Genomic DNA, 25,813 nt, shown 5'->3' with positions numbered 1-25,813 from the left:
GATGTATGATACACATAATGATTTTGTTTCATAACTGCTGTCATGATCCTTAAAGCTATCCTTGCAATGAAAAGTCCAACACTATATAATAGGCCAAAATCATGTGACATCTTTGTTTGGACTCAATCATGCTGTGATGTCACAGTAATTCATTGTTTTTCTGTTGCACAACAGCAGCATGATTTATCAATCAGACTGCTAGTGGATATAAGCTATGGGAAAATATGTTATTCCACGAAAATAGAAAATGCAGAATCTCTGGAGTTTCACATTGTTTTATTAATTTTTACAAAATTCACCATTTTAAATCATTACTTTCACTGAGGAGCCCCTCGGCCTCTGCCAAATCCTCCTCTCTGGAAACAAAAAGAAACAAACATTAGGTACTTTGTAAAAGACGACAGAATCTTTATTTATATATACAAAAGCAGATTTTCTCTGGGTTTCCAACCTTCCCTTCCTTGTTTTGCATGAAGCACATTTGAGTTTTATTGTAGGCAATGAAGGCTCAGTCAAAGTGGTGCGTGCAACACTCCTTCGACAGACCAGACTTGCGAAATAGCTTTTCGCTTTGCACATCACACTCATCCCCACCCCATTGTTTTCTGGCTTTCAAGACCAGAGTCCACTACTATTTCTTTCGAGTACAAGGGCTGGATAAAAAAGTAGTGGCAATTGCTGTTACTTATGAGTCACGGGGTTGCTGTAGGCTATTAACGGAAAGTTAGACTAGCAAGTGTGGTGAGTGGTGAACAGTTGTATGTTATTCAATCAAACACTGCACTGCCGTAGAGGATGGTGCAGAGGAACATGCGTGGATCAAAATTGATGTGGCACATCAATTGCTACATTTTTTTGATTATGAAATTCCCTTTCATTTCCAGATTTTGCAGTCCAAAAATGAAATTTTTCCAGACATATTTATCATCATGATTTTGTTTTTGAACCTTCTGTTTTTCAATTAAATATATAATCTGTTAATTATAATGAATATTCACTTTCACAACCTTTTTTTTTTTTAGCAAGTTTCATTCTGCACACACAAGAACACATGAAAATTTGAAGAGTAAAATGTAAAATTGCAATCGGTATCAAATGTATCAAGTGCTACAATCACGTGAATTATTTTACCGTAACAGATCTCCACAATATAAAAACAACAGAAAGTTCATAAACCATACACAATTTTGCATTTTCTGGCAGATTTATGCTGCTTTTTTGCTTACATTTATAGGTACACAGCACCTGGAGAAATTTTTGTTATCAATCGGATAAGATATCTGGACTGCAAGTTTTACTTTGATATCTTTCTAATATCTAGTATTATAAAAGTAAAAATCTATTATAGAAATCTGAAGGAACCATAATTTTGCACAAGACTGAGAATCATAAGATCAAAATCCAGAAGTGGAAGCGAACTGCTTGTTCATTTTGCAACTCTTTCTCTTGCAGACTCCAAAATGCACGTAAATTCCTGACGATCAACAAAATTCCCTGACATTGCCCTGTTTTCCAGATGCGCATGGTCTGAGTACACAAGACTGTTGTCAGGGGCTCCTTGAGGCATGTAGTGATTCAGCATTACCATGTCACACTCTGGAGAAAGCAACAGTACTTGCTGCCAAGAACTGCCCTCATCCTGCATTACAAATGCAATATGTCGCACTGCTGATGCTGTGACGGATCTCCTGCGTAACCTGCTGACACCTTCCACAAGTGTGCCAGAAGGTGATAAGTAGAGCCCGGAAGTTTGGCAAAATGCCTCTTTTTATCTGCTGCATATATTGATAAAATTTTTCCGGATATACGTTTCTTATATTGTTTCGAATGTTTTAGAAGCCTTTTCATTTTGCCTATTTTGGACCCCACTGCCTATTTTTTAATTATAATGCCTTTTTTGCCTTTTTCAATGAAATTTGACATTTTTTTAAAAAAAAAAGTGTATATAAATTATTTTTCTCCCAAAAAACGTTGTTGGCATTTATGTTTCTTCCGTTTATTATGTAAATAATTTTTGCCTTATTTAAGTAATATTGAACTCACGCATGTTTCAACATTGCTGAAGGAAAAAAGTATTTCATGCTGAGTCAGGATATTTCCTTTCGGTTAACATTTCTTGTGCATGATTGACTGCTGAAGTGGACAGGTTGATTTCGAACACAAAGAAAATATTTCTGAAATCTCCCTCTTGAACCCGAAAATTTCAGGAAGTTGCGATTGAGCTTAGTTTACCTCCGCAACCAGTCTTGACGAGATAGGGAACCTGGATATCAGCAGCTATATATTATGATAACAACCTTCAAAAAATCAGTGAGGTGATGGATGCTCTTCCAGGCTTCAATTCTTGAAGTGAAAAAAACTCCTGTGCTATTGAAGTTTACTTTTGCACATTATGGTGCATTGCCAGAGACAATTACAATTATAGCATCCATGAAAATCTTCGAGGAATCTATGCAGCAGATGATGGAAGTGCCAGGAGAAAAGGGGTGAGCTGTTGCGGAAAAGTGCTAATGGGTAGTGAGTGCAAATGAGGACTTGAAACAATTGAAAACAATTTGTGATATTCTAAAAGGTGAAAATGCTGTTACCAAAATGAGTCCAGCTACATTAGCTTGTTATATGTGTGCTCCAATAACTTCTGTTGAAGTAGAAAGATAATTTTCTATTATGAAAAACATTCTCTCTGACAGACGACTATCAATGAATGTTTAGAAGTTAAAAAGCACCTTGTAGTTATGTGCAATCAAGACGGAGAAAATTGAAATGCTCTTCCCAATTTAGATTTTAACATTTTGCCAGAAATTATAGATAAAAGTAAGAGACTTCTAAATGTGCCTTTTTTCGGTTTATTTTCCCTTTTTTTCATTTTTAGTGCCTATTTACCACATTATAAATGCCTTTTTGCCTGCCTACTTTAACGAAAATAAATGCCTGAACTTCCGGGCTCTAGTGATAAGACATGGGGGGATTACATTGAAGCAGTGTTGCCACTACTTTTTATCCAGCCATTGAAGCTCCCAATTGTCATGATGCGTGGTCAACACCAAAATTTTGGAGCTCCAACCAGCCTTCAAACCAAGGACAGCTCAAACCAAAGGTGGTGGTGATAACCATTGGGCTATGTGGGAGAGCAGGTATAGAATTCTACATGTAATAAAATGAGATTAACAATCGCTAGAGTAGAAACAAGGAAGCCTAGCTGTTGTTACCATGACTAGTTGGCTGTATAAATTTCTTTTCACGTTATATTTTACTGCATTTCCTATGTATCTTATTTAGTCACTATACCTTTGTCCGTACATGGCATTTGAGTGTGTCAGCTTCAATATCACTCAGTTTAATCCCAAAATGGTTCCCTGGAACATGCTAAATTTATTAATTTGCAATTTCTGATTGTGACAAACTGAAGGTTAGTACTGCTCAGTATCTGGTCTGTCAATAATGACAAATTAACTGATTCAATGCTCACAGAGAATAAAGAAAAATAGCCAGTATTCAAATATTCAACCACAAGATATTTAGTATACAGCATGTTTCAACATGAATGATAAAAACAGGTTCCATGAGCAATACCACATAATCACCGATCGAATATACAGTGAAATACATTCATACATACACTTAAGTGTTTCTTTAAATTCTGCCGCCAAGTGCCCAGTGGTGAGGAGAAAGCATTTTGCATCTTACAATTTTATGAAAGTAGGTTGGTCATGAGTGTGCAAGGTAAGTTTCATGCACGATTTTACGAAGATCCATCAGCAAAGAATTCCATCGCATTAGCGCTGCAGTGCAAACCACTGATGAGGACATGCTAAACAATGTCTGAAGAGAATGAGTTAACATTACCGTATTGACATGTGCAGTGACGAAGGGTGCTTAAATTGAGCATTTGAGAGTTAACTTTGCGATAACCATTGGCACTTAAACTTGACAGTTATTTTGACAATTTATGAATAAAATATAACAAGTTGAAATAGTTCAATTCATTTTGAAGCACGTTGTATATGTTGGTAGTTTGGCAGTATTCAGAAAAGACAATATTCTGGATTTGTCACTAACTGAATTAAATTCTTTGCACAACTTCATTCAAAATATTAGTTTTTGTCCATCACTTTTCCACCTAGAAGTTAGTTGCGACAGTACTTTTTTTTCCCATAAATTTGGCAACAGCATCCAAACAGCAGCTCTGAGTAGCAAATTGAAAGCAGTAGAGCCAGAAGTTGCAAAGGGTACAATGAACTAACAAAATAGACAAACATGGAAGTGTATGATAAATGAAAAAATGTGAACGTACAAATTCAAGATCCCCAGTGCCTGCGCCAACATCGGCCTTTTTGTCGGAGCCACCAAGGCCAGGAGCACGTCTGTATGCAGCCCTGTCTTCTGCCGGTTTTGCCCCTTCGCTGCGAGGGGCGGTCGGGCGAGGTCTTGCAGTCTCGGGCCTAGTCTGCCTCTTCAGTGTTGCTGGAACAATCTGTAATGTAAAAAATACACAGCCAAATTCAGGGATTGTATTGTGGGTGACACATCATAATGATGGGTGTCAATAATCCTTTGACACTGTTATGTACTTTTGATATGTAAGTTGGGCTTTTTTATGACAATAAGAGTGAATGAGACTTTGTGTGTATAATTTACCCTCCTGATTAGGACTGAACACAAAGGGTTGGGATTTCAACACACACACAATAGCTATAGAATTTCAGTTAGACACAGCATGTTCATGTTGATTGAATAGTTATCTTAGCTCGGAGTGAATTAATTCTTCTTCAATATGTGTGCTGCATCCCCGGAATTTCAATGAAAAAATCATAAAAATGTGGAGTTTGACCCCTCTTCTCCAGCTACTTTGAGGAGAAAACCGGAACTTTTGCTTCATGTTTGTGGGTGCAATACAATTTGAATAAGAAGGCAAAACTTAAAACTGTTTCTTTTACTCAAAACAGCGAATTTTAGCCAATTTGCATATTATTCATAAAATTGTTATAACACTGACACTATGGGACCAATCTACTTCAGATAACGTTTGTTTTGCAGGTAGAACATCAGTGCATGTAACCATGTAAAATTTGGATACCCCAACCGTGGGAGGGGGGGGGGGGGGGGTTACGGGCGGGGGCTGCATCCCCCGAATTTCAATGAAAAAAACATAAAAATGTGGAGTTTGCCCCCTGTTCTCCAGCAACTTTGGGGAGAAAACCCGAACTTTTGCTTTTTTTCATTCGCACTTGCATCTTGTGTAGCTACTGTGAATCTATTTCTTCCCTGTTGACTCAGCTCTTTGTGGAAATATGTCCGGAACGAAACAATTGTGTGTTAGGGAGATCGATGAGCTGTTATATGATTCACAGCCACTGCTCAGAACCGATTATGGGGAGGCCTTTCCTAACAGAGGAGGGGAGGGAGCCTTTGCAATAGTTTGTTTTGTCTATACTTCTGGATAGACTCACGATTCTGGCCTCTGGCTATCGTGAAGCTTCATTGCATTTCTAACATAGAGGCGACAGAAAGCTGACACCGCCAAACCTCATCCAATCCCCCTCTCCTTCACCCCCCCACTACTTCAGCTGGATCACCAGGTCAAAACACGAAGAAGAATGTGTGCCTTATCAGTGCTAAATCACAGCGTTGGAAGCTTGGAGGAAACAGCATCGTAAATACCAAGCATTTATTGTGTCTGTCAACTGAGTAGCTGAAACACGTGACATATTCCAAGAAAGAGGGGGGAAGGGGATGAATTTTCGTAAACACGATTGCAAAACATGTTCCCGAACAAACTGTCAGTGTTTCAACCTCAATATACAAATAAGTGTGGCAAACCCTCCATAATTGTATCAACCACAATGGACATACTCTTCTTGTTGCATATTTGCAACGGCGGCAGACTAAGGGTTAATATTTATTTCATCGCCCCCTACTTAGGTATAGTTGGAAATTAAGAAAATAAATATTTTTACAAAAAAAACCTACCACAAGGGTAGTTAAGATAACTGAAGCTGTACTTTCACAAGAGATTTAGACTTGCTTTAATTTATTAATGCATGTAAATGCTTCAGATTTCATCGTGGATGGGAAATAGCTACAATATTTAAATTTTTTTTTATGAAACTTCACGCATACAAGAACGTAATTCTAAAGAAACAATGTGAACAAATTTTTGCCACAATTTTCGATTTTCAAATATTCAATTTTATCAAATTCCAGTACAGGTATATAACAATGTAAATTTACTATACTGTAAAAGACAGCAAAAATTATACATCACCACCATAATTTCTTGACTTTTCTGACCTACGTGTTCGATTTCTTGACTGGTCGACACCCCGTAATATACAGACTAGTGAGAAACATGTGGCAATAAATAGGCATTCCACCCACTAACTTTCAACATCATTCTCCAACAGGGTGTTTCTGAATACCTCATGAAGTTTTGATACTTACCTCTGGTGGAAGATGGAGGAAATCCCTCAAGTATCTAATGCCATCGTTTGTTAGGTACCAATAGAAATGTCTCCACGCAAATTGCTCCGTTACATATCCTCTGGATTTCAGGGACTGAAAAAAGATATAAAACAGAAAATCTTACTACAGGAGTAGTTGTGCACTAACAAAGAAATTATTAAAAATTCCCCTTCCCTTGATTAATCATTTCATGTTACAAGAAGTTGTATCGAAGAAACTTACTTTAGTTCTATACTTCTAATTCAAAATTTGTTTTGGCATCAAAATCCTTTTGTTATTAGCAATCTGTTGCATTTTAGTAATTTACCTTACTTGCATAATTTGATATCGTTTGAAATACATATTTTATTACTTATTCCTATGGTATGCAACTGTCTTAGCCTACACAGCTAGATAATAATAAGACTGTAACTACTAACTCAAAACATAAAAATTTATACTTCCAACATGTATATTCAGTACAGTTCACTAATTGCATTAAAATGCTCCCCTACCCCAATATAATTGTGTTAATTCAGAGAGACCAACACATGTCAAACATAATTGTTTGGAACGGTAATCAACTGCACACCACCAAAAATTTTGATGATTACCTTAAACTGCAGATTTCTGTTGTACAAAGTCACCACCTTTCTTGCCAAAAATAATCGATCACATCACTGTGATCATCAAACACTAATTCAACTGAACAAATAATATAAATTTGCAGTCGGTAGCTTTCTGGTGCGTTTTGCAGATAACATTTGAAATGAATGAAGACGATGAACGTCACACCAAACACAGTCTCAGTTTTAAACATGAAAGTCAACTGTAGTGTAGGGTGCTGACTATAGTGAGATGAATGCGAGATAAATCCATAGTTAATGAAGTTGAATATTTAACAAAGGATTATTCACGAACAGGACCATTCTGGGCAGTTCACTCCTGTACCTTTCAAGCATGTAATTATCTGTGTTAAAAAAATAATCATAAAAATCTAATTGTCACAGTAATGACAAACTTACCTGCATTGCTTTAATTACATGGAGGTTTGGAATAGTTTCCAACTCTGGATGTTTTGGTGCATGGAAATCTTTTTTTGCAACCAAGACACCCTCCTTGAAAAGGTATTCATAGATGGCAACACGATGTTTCTTTGGCATCAACATCCTGCAATAATACACATTATTTACAAAATAAACTACAAAAACTTCAACTCAATGGTCACTTTCTTACTTGAAATATAGAGAATTTGGGTACCCTTGACCCTCTGTACCCCATGAAGAAAGTGTAATATTTTGCATGGTTTATAATTTTTTTCATTGTGTTTTGCTCATGGAGATGTGTTGTGAAATAAAATACACATCTTAAAATAGCGTTACCTTACCATGAAGCAGAACAGCACGAAGGCTTTGTGTATAGCACCCAACACTAGATTCCACATCAGCAGCTATAATTTTATGTTATTAGGTTAGGAACTGATAGGAATTTCTGTGTTTTCCCTTTTTTAGTGCACATATGTTTTTTTTAATAAAAAACACTGTGGAAGTACTACAAAATGGCTTGTTTTTACTTATGTGTGCCATACTTTGGGTTCAAATATCTCAGTTATTTGGGTTTTCCACACACTGGAAACAATTTTACATTATCTTGTAGTCTACGGTTATTACAAGCAGGGCTCGAAAAATCAGGGTCGCCAGGGTGCCATGGAGACTGAAATTTTTAGTCTCCATGGCGGCCTGGCGACTGTGATCTTATGCTGTAATATGTACGAAATTTTGATCATTCTAAGTTCAAATTGCAGTACGGCATAAGTTAGTAAATGATTATTTTTTTTATCAACGTTGTGAACATTCCATAGAGTCAGTAACAATTTCTTACCCTTTGTATCCCAAGACCCCATTTCCTGCTTTCTCAAATGATTTAGCGATGTTTTGAATACCGTGATGTCAGCATCTTATACAGTGTGTTTCAAAAGTCTCACAACCCAAACTTTATTTACACCGGGTTTTCTGCATTATAGGCTACAGCCTCATCCATTGAGATATTTTTCAATGCTTAAAATTATCAGTTCACCCCGTACAGAAAATTATATAAATTAATAACTGATGGAAAGCGGCATTCAATTTTTTCCAGAAATGGACTTCTGAGTACGAAAATATGTAAGAAATTATCGAAGGGTCATAATAAGACATTTGATGACCTTTAGATTGGCGATTTTATGAGTTGAGTGGAAAGTGCCATTTTTGGGACATATCTCCGTATATGGCAACACTAGCAGGTCGAAATATTGCCAACAGTCGCATGCAACATGTGTCTAAGTATTGGCTATACATTTACGTGAAAAATCGTAAATCAAGATTTTGTGTCGAAATTGGACCCTTTTGAGAGAATCCTAGGCTTCCCCTGGTTACATTGAATTCTCATCGCTCAATGTGCCTGTGTTTTTAAATTGACTCAGCATTACGTATTCATTGGAGCAGTGCGTGTGCATCGCTAAAGAGTATTTTACTACTCATTCTTACTCATGTGCAAGGGGTTTTCCAATAAAAATGCCCTGCTTCTGCTCTATCTCACAAAGCAACTGTTTCATAACCAGTCAAACACCAACAAATGATCCCACAAATTTTTTAAGAGTTGGTATATATTGTTGAAAATCAGTTCTCAGATGTTTTCAGCAAATTAACAATGTTTTTTTTTAAAATAATGTAATTGCTTTTATTTAGATAAATGCTAACATAAATTTATGAACCCAGTGATAGCCTACAGGATTGGTTTAGTCGTCCAGAAACCCGGGGTGAATATCTCTTACGATTTCTATGATATAAATTTTTGAAGTTTGGATTGTGCGACTTTTGAAACATACCGTAGTATGCACAATTGCTAGTAGGTGGTTTCCTGGTGCCTGATATTCAGAGGTTTTACCTAGCTTTGAAGAATTTTTTTTCGAGCACTGATTACAATCATAAAAACACATATCATTGTGACGTTTCAGGATAACACACGCTCCCGGTAAAAATTTACCATCAGTCTGACACCTATAACTTCTTAATTTCGTCAATTTTTGACATATTTGACTTACCTATCTGCTTCACGGAACATTCCTTAAGGTGTATTGACGTTTTTTTGATCAAAGTCATTGCAATTCTTCACATTACGAGTACTTCTTTCTCATAGTCTTTTCGCTTGCCCGAGACACAATATGGCTCGTACACTTTTCTAAAAAATCACGCGTCATGCTTGTTTTTTGTCGATTTTCATTCGTTATGCAGTGTTTCGACCTTCGGAACCCAAGAAATACCCGTGAACAAAGCTCACCTGATCAATCTTCTATGTTAAATTTTTTCGCATTGTTTTACGAAGAAAATTGTAATGTTTCATGGTGCTATCCATCCCGGAATTGGTGGGAAATTCAAACTAAAAAATTATTTTTGTTTGAAATTTTGAGTCCAAATTTCCCACTGATTCTGACCTTTGCAACTGGGGTAATTTACCTACCACTACCACGGCCCCGCCTCCGTTCCTCTACGGCTACTCGGCTTTCTCTATAGAGTACCTTGTGACAGTCAGATTTACCGACGTCATTATCATTATTACTCTAACAATTAGCCGTAAAAAATGTGTTGAGTGTTTTAATTTGTAAGAATATATATTTGATTTGCCAAGCCAACGGGAGAATGAAAGGAAGTCCCGAGACTGACGGGCGAGCACCTGAAAGGTCACGTTATGCGACTAAAGCTTAGGAAATTCAGCCGTAATGACAACCATTTAAATATCTCGGTTTCCAGCGGTCAGATTTATGGGAAACTTTTACCAGCGCAGCAGCATGTGTGCAAGGACGGATGTGTGGAGTTTCGTCGCGATCAAGCAACAATTACGGATGCCAGATCAAATAGGTTGTAATCGATCAGTTTATGGGTACTGATTGCAGTTGAGCTATGGGCGACAGCAAGGCGGAAGCTTAATCCGCAGAAATCAAACTTCGAGCACAACCCGTCCAGGTTGGGAGACAATAGAGCGAAGTGGAATGACCTCCGGAAGCATCCCTTCAACGAGCGCCGAGCGTCCTTTTTCAAAATCCAAATAAAACGAAGGACATGGTTTTTCGACACACAGTCTTACCGCGATCCTTGTAGCGAGAGCACCTCCGTGCTACCTCTCCGTATACAGTTTTGCCGCGATTCTCGTAGCGAGAGCACCTCCGTGCTACCTCTCCATATACAGTCTTACCGCGATTCTTGTAGCGAGAGCACCTCCGTGTTACCTCTCCGTATACAGTGGACTTTGTTGTGTTTCGCGAACACCAGAGTGTGATAGGCAGCAAGTCTACATGAGTGCGCTTACCTCAACCGCTGGAGGAAGTTGAAGCGAGACTGTGTTTCCGTGATAATCTTACGCCGTTTATAGTTTTTGTGAAACGAGGAACATCGAAAATTATGGCGGGCTAGAGGAAGAAGACAGACGAGGGTGTTACCCTCGATTCGCCCGATGTCAGACACGACTACGACCCATGCCTACAACATGCCAAGAAACGACGAGCCTACCAGCCGCCACAGACAGACAGACAGAGAGAGAGAGAGAGAGAGAGAGAGAGAGAGAGAGAGAGAGAGATATGTCGAACGCTGCCATGTTGACGTCCCGACGCGTGAGATCGTCCGACGGTGATGAAGAAGGCGCCGACGAGCCAAGAACGACCGCACAGATGCGACGTCCGAACCGCGCCAGACCACGGAGATGTTCACCGATCCCGAGAGGGAGAGAAGCCGAGGAACCAGATGTATGAACGCTCTTCGCATCTTCATCGTCGCGACCAAGGAAACCTTTCGTGTGAATACTATGTGTTTTCAATCGCCCATAAAGACGCCAGGATGCACCTTGGAAGCTGAGAGATGGTAACGTATTCATCTGTGTGAATGTCAATACGTGACGGCTCGATTGACGTAGAGAACGCCCTTGAAATTCGTCAACATTTTGAAAACGCCCACACAACTCAAAACTTCATACCAAACTCCCGTCGCGCTTGTCATTTGTAATTTATTCGTCTCAGGTCAATTTTTCTTATTTTTTGTGATATTTTTTAATGATCTTAAATTCATTGTTGTTTGTGCTCCTTTGTATTTGTTTAAAGTGCGTACTATTACAGTAAAGCGCCGCCTGCTTAATTGTTTAATCTACTTGAGGTTTGTTCATTTTTATGTGTCAGCGCTGTGTCGCTGCTAGCTACGTCAGGTCGCGTATGTGATTGATTGTTAAAGTATTTGCCTGGTAATATGAATTGCTCGTCGCGGCGAAGTGTTTAAGTCCCGCCTGCTAGAGAGTATACGTTTGCGCCACTCAACGGAGGTTATTGTTATGTTTAAAACCACGTGAGGTCATGTAAAAGGAAAACGTCCGCCCACGTGAGCGTAATTGCCGTTGAGACGCCTTTGTTTATGCTGGACAAATAATATATTGTCACCGCGCCGACCTAGTTCTTTTAAAAAGGTGAACTTAAGTAAGGGCTGGCTAGGATTTGAGTAGCACTGGAGCAAAATCACAAATGACCTGATTAGACAAAAATTAAGGTAAAATTAATTGAGAATGCAATAATTAGGGCTTGTCGTCATAAAACCTGTACATGTCATGTATCATTTTTTGTGTTGATGACCCCGAAAGGATTGAATCTGAGAGAGAATGTGTGAGTGAAAGAGGGGGAGATGTAACTAATTGATTTTTGTTTTGTTATGAATAGAATATACTTTTTATTTTTTCATGTTAATTTTTGGGCTATATCATTTTGTACGCATGTCGCTACCCGTGATTTTCAGGTATGCAGCTAGCCGCTTCCCGGCTACAGGTAAAGAGGTGGTAATTTGAAAGTATATATGTTTTTGTTTTCTATTCGATATGGCTAATCACTATGCACTGTTGGTCACCGGTTCCTACACACAAACTCAACCTGGACCGTAACGCTATTTCACTTGTCCGAGGGAGATTTTGCCACCTCGATCTAGGTAGTAGTAGCATTTGTTTTCCCGGGCAAGGGAGGGCGTTTCAACCTGTTAACGGCATGTTAGAAATTGGCCGGAGTCACCTGTCCCCAAAATTTTAAATTTGAACGAATCAGTTTCCAGGATACGGAAAACTTCCCTGAATTTCACGACATGTCATATTAGGCATATACCCACAAACCATTCCTTCTAACGAGTAGCTTACATTCACTGCCACATTTTCGATATTCCTTTCCTTTCTTCATGATCCCGTGTTAAATCAAATCAAAAAAATCTACTGGATCTTCCACATCCACGACATGTCATGTTTCTAACTTTCGTTGCAAACACAGACAGTTCGAAACACTGGATACCCAATGAACATGAACAAAAATAGAATCACGACGCGTGATGATGTATGATGGTGTACGTGCCAAAGGCTATTTCCGATAAGGTTAGGTTTGGTTATGTTAGGCAAGGATAGTAAAAAAAAAGGGGGGGTATGTATGCAGCTTCCGGTTGTTGTAGGGCAAGCAAATGAAAGCAATGGCAATTGTGCGTCAGTGAGATATCTTTCTTGAAAAATACATGATTTCCCGGTCAAATATATTCCACGATGAAAGAAAATACCTCGACGAACATTGTAAACTTTGGAGAAACTCATTTCCTTAAGTAGTTTCTTGTGTAAAATTGAAAAAATTTGTCTCCGATGTATGAAACTGTTACCAATAATTTTTCACAGGGTGTTATTTGACGAGGATTTGTAATTTTTGGTATGGGGTGTTCTATACAAACAATTTATAAAATAAACCTATGATTTAGGTCTAGTTGCTGCATTTCCACCTCACTGGAATTTTTTCAATTCTTTCAAATACCACACTGATTTCATATCAATCACAGATAGAAATTAATTTTCATCCTGGAGCAACTATTATTGTTCATCCTACTGATGTTGATTCATAGAGGTCGCAAGAATTACAAGTAAATATGCATTAATGTGTACAACATGTACTGGAAGTTTTTATTTTCTACTCAAAGAACGGTAAATTGTTTCATTTTTTGTCTCATTTTGGTGAGGGTTAGATTGTATGATTTTGGGGAAAACTAGACAACGGAAGCGTTTTCCCCGCATTGAGATTGAGCGAATCATTCGAATGCTATCAAATAAACACTATCCGAGATAATTCATCTATCCACGAATAATAAATAACAAATATTGCCAAACTTCAATGTCACGTATTAATGCAGAGAAACATTCAAAACTATGCTCGATGAATATAAATTCAAGGAGATATTTTCGACATAAACATACCTTATGGGTTCTCGTCACGTTACACACTTGCCGGAAAAGAAACTTTGACCGGATCCGGAACTTTCAGTTCCATCGACCAACAAATTGTGTTCGATACTTCAAAATGAGACAATAATCGATTCTTCAGTTATGGCATGTATTTCATTATTTTATACAATTTTTTTCGGGAGTGCTAAACAGATACAATTTTGTGTACGGACGGGAAATGAATCCTGACGTTCTGGACGGGAGAGATTCACTATTTCCTGATAAGTTGGAAAACCTTTGGACACGAAAAGAACGGGGAAAAAAAATTCCCGTCTCGATCTCAACTGCCGGAAATGATTTCCCGAATTTTTGGGATCCCGTACATTCGTGACAAAGCGGTCATGATTTAAAATGGTTAATTATCGATGTTTTCTGCATTATAAATGTCTGAAATTTCTCGGAAATGGTTAGCTTTTATTCCAAAAATTGAACAACAATCACCTAAGCGAAAATGACGTACAGAATTCGAGATCCGAGATTTCCACAGTGTCGGGAAATTTCGAACATTTTCTGTCCCACAAAATTCTCAACCTAGCCGGGAAATTTCGAATTTTCCGTCTCTGGAATTTAATAATAATAATAATAATATCGCATTTAAAAAAATATCTCCGTCCCGGCCAAAAAAAGTTCTCTCTGTTACCCCTAGGATAATCCATAATATTCAGGAGTGGAATTGTATCGTTTACTAGGTGGTAGTGCCACATACGACGTAACTCGTAATGTATTTGTAGATTTTTCCTTGACAAGATTTAAGTATTCCCTAATGCTTGGCAATCCTGGAAATAAATCATTATTTCTTAAAGTCGGGATGGGCAAGCAGTTTTTCCTTTGTGTATTTACCACTCCGACACAGTAAACTTGTTCTAAGAGAAACATTGCATACTCTTATTTTTCTTTACATGAATTGTGTAGTTTTCAAAAACAGACACTGGTTATACACACTGGTGTGATAGCCCAAATGATCTGTTAGAAGCATGAGTTTGGAAAGTGATTGACTTCTTGTGACCTTGGCTACCCTGCAAGCAAAGCACTTGCGGATGAAAGTAGTTCGTGTGATGTCGAACGTGTGTGTGCCCGTATATTTTGTGTTTTTATGCGTGTGATTGGAACTTTAAAAGAAGGTTATGCTTCTGGAAGGACATTATTTTTACTAGGATGTTAGTGGCGTGGTGGATCGCCCTAATCTTTATTATAGATATCGTAAATGGTGAGTACGCTATGTTGACATTCTAGCTTGTTGCGCTATGAGAAACGGGCACCTTTATTTCAAGAGTAAACAAAAGTGATGGTGTTCCAATAACTTCAGAGTATGCATGCTGTTTTAGTTTTCACATTGCTGTTCTTGACAAATTATTAGAGATATTACATTAATTGATATACATCATGATTTCTGTATTACTCAATGTATTAATAACGTAAACACTAGCCGTGGAACTTTCCGGCGAATGTACCGTGCAACTCCTGCTGGTACAACAACAAAAAAAAAAACATTAAATGCTTTCTTTGAAAAAAATAAACAATAACATATTTTTAGCATTGTTTTGTTAAGTTGGAGATCGAGAAGAAACGTAATACATCATAACTGAATGATATATGTTGTAAACTTGTATTCAACGGATAGAGTGCTTGAACCGATCAAGTGCTTGCCTTATGTATATTCCTTCTGGTAGCAATTCACATTCACCTTAACTTTCTGAACACGCACAATATGTATCATGTATGAATTTAAGTGAAAAACCCAGTCCCGAATCAGGGGTCTGGCATACCATATCTCAGTCAGCTGTGATTTCTACATATTCTACACTTTTATACGTGAAAAAGATTTGCTATGAAATTTGAAAACAATTTAAACGATATAGAAAATGTAATGTTAGGTAGCAAAGGGTTTCTGCCAAACCAGTCTGATTGGCGTAAGCATTGTAAAATCCTCAGTGTTTTTTAAACTATTCTCTTAACTGTTATTTGCATGTAAACACAAACCCCAAGCATTGTAAAATCCTCAGTGTTTTTTAAACTATTCTCTTAACTGTTATTTGCATGTAAACACAAACCCCATCCATTCCTCCCCCACACACTCGATAGAAGTTGGTTTTCCAAAAACAACCACTGTGCGTGTCATTGGGCTACATAGATTGTACTATGGCTGTAAGGTTGAAAATTAGAGACCATCTTATTCATGTTACAATGTACGGCAGTTTGTTATTTTGAGTGAAATCTGGGGATTGTTCTCATATTGCTCACAATTAGGGAAATAATTAGTGTAGATACACATGAAGGCGGAGTGATTGGGTAAGGATTGACCCTTCGTAATAGAAATATATATATAATAGATTGTTGGAAAGGGTATGGATCAAGGATTCCAGAAATGTATGATTTATGGTGAGGAAACAATTGGAAGTGGGAAAAAACGTGGTATAAAGTTTGAGGAACCTCCATTAAAAATGACACATGATGAGCCTAATTTGCATGAAGATGTAAGTTAAATGCCGAATTTGTTATGTAAGGCTTGTTGGGTTTAGTTATCTTACCACTTGTACATTTACAGTGTATTTTTGCTAAGAGAACCAAACCTAACGGACCTAACCTAACAACATAGGCATTCCTCGAGAAACGTCACGATGCAAGGTTGTCCTCATGTTGTGCAATAAGGGAGACAAGTGAAGTCAGGGTCTCCCTAATTGCACAATGCTAGGCCAACCTTGAACAATAAAATAACCAAAAAACATATATTTCACAAACAAATTGAATAAAAACAATTTAAATTAACGAAAATAATTTACAGCTATTATAAAATAGAAGCTTCAATATCAAAACATAAAATGAAAATCATAAGTATGGATGAACACAAAAAATAATAAGAGAGTTGAATGTAGTGGAAATTCGCCTACATGTCCACTTTAGAAACCAAAGTTTGACCTCGTAATACTGTGTGTTTACAACATGGATTTCGATAAAGGAAAGTACGTATTGTAAGTAATGTAAGATAGTTTGTATTATTTCACAGAAATAGAACTTCTAATTGAAAAGTGCAGAGTGAACAAATTTTCTTTTATACTGAAACAGTAAATCACATGGGTCGATTGTGCAGTATAGCCCATCCTCATCCTTGCGATTAGCCAAAAGGGGCAGAAAAGTGAAGTGAAAAATCAAGGTCAAGAGGTAATTATTCTATTATTTTACATAGATACTGAATATTTTCATCAGTTTTTTGTAGTGTGAGACGTAATCAAGATTGCATTGTACTGTTGTAGATTCGATAATGGAGTTTGTGCTCTCTGAGGAGGTCATCATAGGCTTGAAGATATCCCAGACTATTACTGTTATTTAGTACTTGAGAACTAGTATGACACACTATCCCCCCAATAGATATGTGCAAATGCTAAAGCTAACAACATAAAATTACCACAGTCAATAAATACATGTACATACCTTGGGAATACACATTTTCTGCTATGTGGTTTGCAGGGTGAAATGTGCAGTCATATTCTGGAGCACTTACCTTTCATAGTTTTCTTTGATGAAATACTATTGTACGCACGCACAAATATTGAGAACATGTAGAAATCTTAACAGCCAAAAACCTAATGTATCTGATCTAACAACTGTGAAAATTTTGAGTCAGTGCTGCATTCATGCCCATGTACAGAATTCAGCCAGACAAATGAAAATCGCACCATCCCAGCAGAATTCGTGCTAAAACTAGGTCACTGATATCAGTACTACCCATGGTGGAATGACAAACAGGTGGATGCACGCGCTTGGCTCTCAGCCATAAGTCACAGCTCTGATGTCAACAGCCAGGAGACGGGCTTCTTTTCAGAGGGTGACAATTGGAGTTTCCGGTTTTGTTCTTTTCTGTAGACCATTGAACTTTGACTGAGTGTCTCTTTCTTTTATGTTGTCTTCATTTCACTTTTAATGAGAAGAATCTAAGTGCATTGCAAAAGAAAATATGCCTAACTGTGCTATTTACGGCTGTAGCAATCATTGCGAAGGGAACAAATATCAAGTATTTTCGATTTCCTGTTAAAGAAGAATTTTGTCACAAAGATCATTGAAAAGGAACACACAGAAAATGTGGAGGTTAGTGAGGACTTTGAAACATGTGACGTCACTGAAGGCAATTTACTGCTGGACAAAATTTCGGAGGAGCTCTCATATACGTTTCAGGGTTTGTGGCTCACCGTTTTAGACAACAGTATAGCTACCTAGGTTTTCATGTGGCTCCAAATGTGAATTGAGGATCATCTGGGTTCAATTTGTCTCATATAAGCAGCTGACGGAAGCAAGTCAGCATTTCTTTTCAGCTATAAAGGTAGCAGAAAATTGCTTCAGAAACTTTCATGGAGATTTCTTTTGTTCTGGAATTATTACAATTTTTTGGCCAAGATTGTTTACGAAGAAATTCAACAGTCTGTTCCACTTGAAGTTATTCAATTTTTTATCAAAACGAGAACATACATCAGGATAAAAGAAATAAACAAAAAGTTGCAAACTGTAGACACTACAGAGAAAAGAACATTTATGAAGAAATTGAAAAAAACTTGTATGATACTGTACAAATTTTCTTGCTATGTAAATAGTGAGGGTATAGAGCGAAAAGGGGTACCAACATTTGAATGGAAATGAAAGTGAAGATTGACGAACATGATATCTTGAGTGTTTTCCAAAAATACATTTGCATCAAGTTATTTCCATTGGCAGCTCATGATAAAAATATTTATTGGTTCCACAATCAACAGGGTGGCACTTGGTAGGAGAAATAAGGAGGTATCACCCTGTCCCTCTCAGGTATCATATTTTGTTTTTTTGGGGAATGATGCGTAATCTTCCAATACTTCACAAGAAGGGTACTGCTACATTCACCAGAGAATTTTAAATAACACTGATTTTTTATAAGTTCTCCAAAAATGCATAAATGAATCATGCAATTTAAATAAAGATAAAATTAATTTAAAAATTCATGCAAACATACCTCATTTTTGGGAAAATTCTCCAGGCAATAAACAGAGATCGCAATCATACATTGTTTATAAGTACGCGTACGTAGTAGGAACAGACAAAAAAAGTACACATGCACTGGACCCCACACGTACACACCACATGACATGAGGAGAAAAATCAGCCCCCCTTATTGCCCTCAGCTTGTGTATAGGGGAGGATTTTTCTGAATGAAACTTGGCCAAGTCACAACCTTCCGAGCCAGCAATACTGATGGCAACACCACTCTGATTTGCAGTCCCTGCAGATCCAATGGCCATATAGAATAGCATAAATGACGACATAAATTTTTCTATGTAGGGGATAGGGAGTAAATTGGTTCACAGACCAGGAAGGCTAGAACAACACTGGAGATAATGCTGCATCGCCGATTTGTGCCAGAGCACTTCATACCTGCCAGAGAACACCTATTGATGTTTAATTTTGTTTCTTATGATACGAAATGCAATGTTAGCAAATTTTTATGCAAAATATTTTCGTAAATAATTCCAAGTAAGTCACCATTTTTAGTACATATGAATCCAATCTGTACCTCCTTGAGAAAGTGAAATATTTTGCATGGTTTATGAACATTTTGATGTTTATGAACATTTTGAGTTGTTTTTAGCTCGTGGAAATGTGTTATTGTGAAGCAAATTATGTATGTTACCTTAGCGTGAAACTAAAACAGCCTGAAGGCTTTGTGTAACTGATTATACCACCCAACATGACATTCCACAACAGCAGCTATAATTTTATATCATTAGGTTATTTTCGACATGTTTTTTCGGTATGTGAGTGTGCATACAAACTGTTTTTACTAATAAAAAATGGCGAAAATACTCCGAAATGCCAGATTTTTACTTATGCAGGCCATACTTTGTAATAAAATATATCTGTTATTTGTGTTTTCTGCTTGCTGGAACCAATTTTATATTAACATGAAACAGTCCATTAAAAAAAATTAACATAATTCTCGAAGGGATACTGTGAGTCAACGGCCCCTCCAATCCTTAGTAATTGTAGCCATTGTTAGCATACATTATGCATCTATATTAGGCTGGACCAAAATTACTATGTCCTAATCTGTGTGTAATAGCAAGAAGTATTGATTTGCGGGAAATCTGCAACACAACACTTCTTTTTTCTACAAATGGTGGTTTGGTTACCACCAATTCTCTCATTGTGTTCCATTTTGCATTTTTTTTTAAGTAGACGTGGACATAATGTATGCATGCAGCTGGTTAAGGTACGGAGCAGATTTGATAAAATATTTCCAATAACTTTTTTTTAACCATATCATATTTATACCATCTTCTAACTTTTTCGTAAAAAAAAAAATGCTGACATCACCCTTACACCTAAAAGTTTGGGGGTAAAGTATGACATTTTGAAAATTTATATCTCCTCTACCTTCTCAGTCTTTTTGGATATTCAGTGTTCTCTTTTTGGGATATCCAATCAAAGTATTGAACGTATAAATGAACCTACCTTGGAATGTAAGAACAGCAATGAATAATTTGATGTTATGGATGGTCGTAGAGTGAGGTGCAGCACATATGTTTTTGACCAGCATGTGAGTATAAAAATGGAATTGCACAGCATATGTTTTTCGTGTAGCTTGATAATCACTTCAGCAGTAATGGCATGCAGTGGATTGGCAGCCTGATGTATAGTCACAGTTTTGCATGAAATTTTGCAATAACTTTTCAGGGATCCTATTTGTATTGTAAGTCGTCATAATGGTTAACGAAAAAGGTAAAGCTATCCTCTGTACATTACACTGTGACATGAACACATAAAGGGTTTGGAGGTAAGGCCCATATATTAAGGGGATATGATCAACATCATGTTCTTTCATCCTTTTAACCCCCCACCCACCTACCTATTGATTGATGGCTAGCTGGGTGAGTCACAGAGCTGTTCTATTCAGAGACATTATTGTTCAGGTTGTGGACTAATTTTTGTCATTGCAAATTATGTTCATGGGCATGAGAAATGACCACATTTAACTCAAAATGCACAGGTGCATGTTTTTAATGTATATTTAGCTGGTGCAGTTACTCCATATAAGGTTTATATTTTTACTTCAAGACAAAGTTCAGTGGATACCTAGTTGCCAAAAACAGAGGAGGAAGGATCATTTGTTTACTCTTACTGTAAGAACTGTATATTATTACATGGATGTCTCAGGGGTAATCAATTAATTTTGTATTTCAAGGGGAAGGATGATCAGCATTAATGCACTAATTTATAATTTTGAGTTGGTTTTTAGATTACTCATGTGAGATGGTTGCTTAATTTTGGGTGTCATCGATCATAAATTATTCACATATTAGCATAGGCGCCGACTCCATGGTGCTGGGGGGGGGGTCGAGCCCCCTTAATGTTATCGATGTGGGGGTGGAGCCCCCAAATAATTTTGCTTCTCTTGTAAAGTTTACTCTGAATTGTGCCACATGAACTTAACGTTAAATACACATTTGAAATGTTCTAGACCATGACTGGGCCTATGACCAGAGACAGAAAAACACATGACTTGTTACTATATACTAAGTATGCAATTATGAGCATTGTTAACATTTTTACTAAAAGGAGTTTTAAAAGAAGATGTACATGAACTAGGAGAGTGGATGACAGTTTTGGGCTACAAATGGCTCTCACATGACATTCAGGACAAGATCATCGATATATTAGGGAGATCTGTTTTGCACTCCGTGGGGAGATCTGTTTTGCGCTCCGTGGTAGCAGGTATTAAAAGTTGGGAATATTTTGCTATTATGGTTGACATAACTTGTGACATATCCATACGTGAACAATTGACATTCTGATTTGAACTGTAAATGAAAATTTTAATATTTTTGAGGAATTCGTGGGTTTTTACGAGATTCTGAACACTGAAGCCAAAACTTTTAAAAGGGAGGGAGTGAGTCATTCATTAATTTATTTCAGTGATCAGAGCCCCCCCCCCATAATTTCGACAAGTGGGCGCCCCTGCATATTAGTATGATGTATAAGATGCTATTTGAAAATGGTTTAGTGTAGAATGTAAAGACAAATTTATTTTTGTTTATTGTTTATTTTTTCATCCTTGAATTTTTGGAACATTTGCCTTGAAAACCTGGAATTGAGCTTTAATTAGAGAAGTCACTGTCTTGTCTCTTAATATTTCCCACTTTACATCATTCACCCTGGGAATTGAACCATGGTCTTTCAGTTGTGGATTTGTGATAGATGGTGCTGTAATCGCAAAAATGAAATATTGCGGAGATGGTAAAAAATGCACTTTTAATCGCAAATTGACATGAGGCATGTTGAATTTTTATGAGAAGTGCATTTAGCATAACCCAGGAACAACGACGTGGACGTAGCAGTATTTTGTTCCCATCAGGGTGCTTTTTTAAGGTGAGTCCCCTCGCCTCTCACCATCAGGGTGCTTGTTTTTAATAATCATTTTACAATAAGTGCTTGAAAATGTCACCACCCACTTCGATAAACTGATTTATCTACACTTGGAATGATTGGACACAACTGAGAAGCGTGCCCAGTGTAATCTTTCGATGCATTGGTGCTTCGCTCAATCATGTTATCATGCGTTGTTGGCTGTTCATTATAAACTTCACTCTTCATGTAGCCCCACAAACAAAAGTCAGGCGAAGTAAGTATCTGGCGATCTTGCAGGCCAAGACACTGGATCACCTCTTCCGATCCACCTACTGTTGTACATGCGATCTAACACTTCCCGTGCTGCAACGGAATAATGTGCTGGACAACCGTCATGTTCAAACCACATTGTTTGTCGCACGTCTAAGGGAAGGTCTGCAAGCAGTACTGGAAGTTCGTTCTGCAAGAAGTTTTGATATTTCTCACCATTTGAGTTCCCATCGATAAAATATGGGCCAATAAGTTTATCGCCAATTATTCCACACCAAACATTTACATTCCAAGGGCGCTGATGTTGAACTTGGCGTAACCAATGCGGATTTTCGACACTCCAATAATGCATGTTGTGTCGAGTAATGGTACCGTGGTTTGTAAAAGTCTCCTTGTATTTGCTGAAGTGCCCATAGACAGAATGTCACTCGGTTCTGAAAATCATCGCCATGAAGTTCTTGATGAAACGGATGATATTTTCTACGCTTCAGTATTTGGCAGACAGTAGTCTGCGAAATTCCTGATTCACGACTTATTTGTCCTGTACTAACGTGGGGGTTATGAGCCACTGCAGCTAATACCACAATTTCATTATTTTCTCCAGCAATTGTTCTTCGGCGATTCCTTTTTTTTTTTGGTTCTACAGTTTCCTCAGTGGAGAACTGTCGAACAACTCTGCGAAAAGAAGCGTGTGATCACACCTGGTCTGGAAAACGTTGAGCATAATGAATCATAGCATCATTCATTTTCCTGCCACTTTCTCCATAAATGTACACCATTTCAATTTTCTGTTATAGCCTGCATTATAACCACTAATGGAGTCAAGGAAGAAAAACACTACTTCCGTCCTCTTCTTCAGGCTTCGTGGCAGATTATGCCGTGTCTGTTTGACTAGGAAACAAGGCCAAATGGTCTTTAGGAGAAAACATGCTCGGCAATCTGTTCAAAACGTTGTTAGCCACTTATAAAACTGTAAAACGTTAAAGATTTCAAAGCTCCGTAAAAACCATTGACCATGTGAAAATAAACAATCTCACTTCCGCAGAATGGATCGTCGAGTTAGTCGTCTTCACAGCTAATGCTGTGCTGCCAATGGCTGGTACTGGCCCCGCCCACTTGCTTCCCCCCTCCCCTTCCTTTCCCCTGCTACTCCTGCATTATTACGTCATTATCCACCTTGGAACTCCTTTATCATCATGAACGTTCGTGTAATTTCTTTCGTTACATTAAGGCCTGTTTGTTTTTATCTTCTTCCATTTTTTAAACATCTTTACCCATCTTTCCTCTACATTCCCTTTCTTCAACGTTTTACAGTTTTATAATTGGTTAACCTCGTTTTTAACAGATTGTCGAGTATGTTTCAGGACCGCGTGTTATATCTTACAAACCATTACACCTTGTTTCCTGGTCAAACACATGGCATAATCTGCCACGAAGCCTGACGAAGAGGACAGTGTATTTCTCGAGAATTGCGCCAAATCTTCCTTTTTGCGATTACAGCGCCAGCTATCACAAATCCAAAAAAAAACAGTTTCAGACAAAACCTACGTATATTTGTCTGGAGAATCCGAATCTGCAATAAAAAATGGGGGTTCCCATTTGAGATTTTACAGTTGCCCCTCACCCCACCCCCAGGAGGTGGGGTGGAAAGTGGAGTTTGGCATCATTGGATGAGCCCCTTCGAGATGAACAAATTTCATTGAGAACTTTTTTTTTTTGATCACATGCGTACTTTTCGAGATATTTAATTGTGTCAAGCTAAAAAAACTCACCCGGTGTATATACAAAGGCTGTCGCAGAGAAGGTGAGACTATTTCCTGTATAGGAAAACAGCAACCTCCATTGGCTAGCAAATGTACGAGGGTGAAAATATGGTTCATTAGCTGCCAATTGAGACCAAAATGAGCGCAATAGGTCAAAAAGTCGTGACTGCGTAGCAGTTAAAAGACAAGCATGTACATGGACCCCTCCAAGAATCATTAAAATGAAAGAAAATATTACAAACCACAAAATTTTTATTCAGAATCAACCATATGGAGTAGACGTACATCTTTTTCAAAATAGGCACTATTGACAGCTAGGCAAGCGTCCATACACTCCTCCCACTTTGTGAATGTCTTTGAAAATTCGTCGTCAGGTAGCGAACTGAAGAAAACTTGCGCTGCGGTGATCACTTCTTTGTTCGTCATGAAGTGACGACCACATTAAGCGGCATTTAAAAGTGGAAATAGCCAAAAGTCGCAGGGTGCAAGGTCCAGGCTGTATGCTGGATGTGGGAAAATTTCTATTTTTCTCTTCGTCACGTAATCCTGAAAAGCCCGTGCGTTATTGTGGTGCAATATGAAGGAGTTCTTCAAATGCGGCCTCTTTTTTGCTACGTGCTGGCGCAGAGTGTCAACGACTCTTTGGTAATACTCTGCATTCACCGTTTGCCAGGGAGGGACAATGTGTTGATACACCATGTCTCTTCGATCCCAAAATGCGATTAGCATCACCTTACCTGTGCTCTTCTGTTGCTGCACTTTCTTCTTGCGAGGCGACTGTGGCGACTTCCATGTGCTGCTTTCTTGTTTTGTACGCAGGTCAAAGGAATGGATCCTTGTTTCATCGGCAGTTATGATTCGATCCAGAATGAGGGGTTCATCTTCCATACGTCTCTTCCACTGGGTGCAAACATCCACACGTTGCTGCATCTGTTCTGCTATAAGAAAATGAGGTACCCATGCGGAGCAAACCTGCTTCATTTTCAAATGATCACGCAAAATTTGGTAGACGGTGTCCTTCGATATGCCCAAATGTGCACTTAGCGCTCTCACGGACATATGCCTATCATCACGAATAATTGCTGCAACAGTATTCACTAGCGTCTCGTTAATCATGGACGGTCTTTGTCCAAGATGCGGAAGCAAAGCGCCTGATTCGCGCCCATCTTCGAACAACTTGTGCCAGCGGTACACTGTGGCTCTACTCAGTCTGTCTTGATCGGCATATGCCTGTTGAAACATTGCATATGTTTCCGCAGCACTTTTACCTAAACACCAACAAAATTTTATGGCATGTCGCTGTTCATCTTGAATACTCATCGCGAATAGCAGTGTTATACACAAAAACCTGGAGGGGTAAACGAAACACGTTCCACGTAAATCAACACAGCTGCTCACTAACGTGGTTTCGCAACATGTGACAACTTGCTACGGAAACAGAATGAGTCATCCTACACAACGTGACTAGTGCCGAAACCATAGGCAGTGTTGCCAAGCCAGGAAAAAATCTGTCTCACCTTCTCTGCGACAGCGTTTGTGTGTATATATATGTATATATACTTGTAATCAGACATGTACAAGTTGTAATAAATGGATGCCATGCTTGTATCAAAGATCAATTGAATTCATGGCTATTCCAATCATATAACATGTTGAGGAATGTCTTA

General features: G+C 38.1%; 2 protein-coding genes across 2 annotated transcripts in view; one reads left to right on the top strand and one right to left on the bottom strand.

The window, feature by feature from the left end:
- Positions 1 to 259: 259 nt before the first annotated feature.
- RpS10b (Ribosomal protein S10b) lies at positions 260 to 13,808 on the bottom strand. Its single transcript, XM_083133545.1, has 5 exons — positions 13,723 to 13,808; positions 7,467 to 7,611; positions 6,442 to 6,555; positions 4,295 to 4,474; positions 260 to 356 (listed from the first exon to the last, which is right to left on the bottom strand). Exons 2-5 carry the CDS (start codon positions 7,608 to 7,610, stop codon positions 318 to 320), a joined length of 477 nt encoding a protein of 158 aa, XP_082989671.1. The 5' UTR covers position 7,611; positions 13,723 to 13,808; the 3' UTR covers positions 260 to 317.
- A 978-nt stretch (positions 13,809 to 14,786) lies between these two features.
- arr (low-density lipoprotein receptor-related protein 6) overlaps positions 14,787 to 25,813 on the top strand; it is a 131,378-nt gene continuing 120,351 nt past the window's right edge. The window contains exon 1 of the mRNA XM_083134147.1: positions 14,787 to 14,956. Within this exon, the coding sequence (XP_082990273.1) occupies positions 14,905 to 14,956 (52 nt within the window). The 5' untranslated portion in view covers positions 14,787 to 14,904. The remainder of the gene's footprint in view (positions 14,957 to 25,813) is intronic.

The sequence above is a fragment of the Lepisma saccharinum genome, chromosome 13 (assembly GCF_977018435.1).
Source record: "Lepisma saccharinum chromosome 13, izLepSacc3.1, whole genome shotgun sequence".
NCBI classification, from domain to species: Eukaryota; Metazoa; Arthropoda; class Insecta; order Zygentoma; family Lepismatidae; genus Lepisma; species Lepisma saccharinum.
This window is presented reverse-complemented; position numbering and strand designations above follow the sequence as displayed.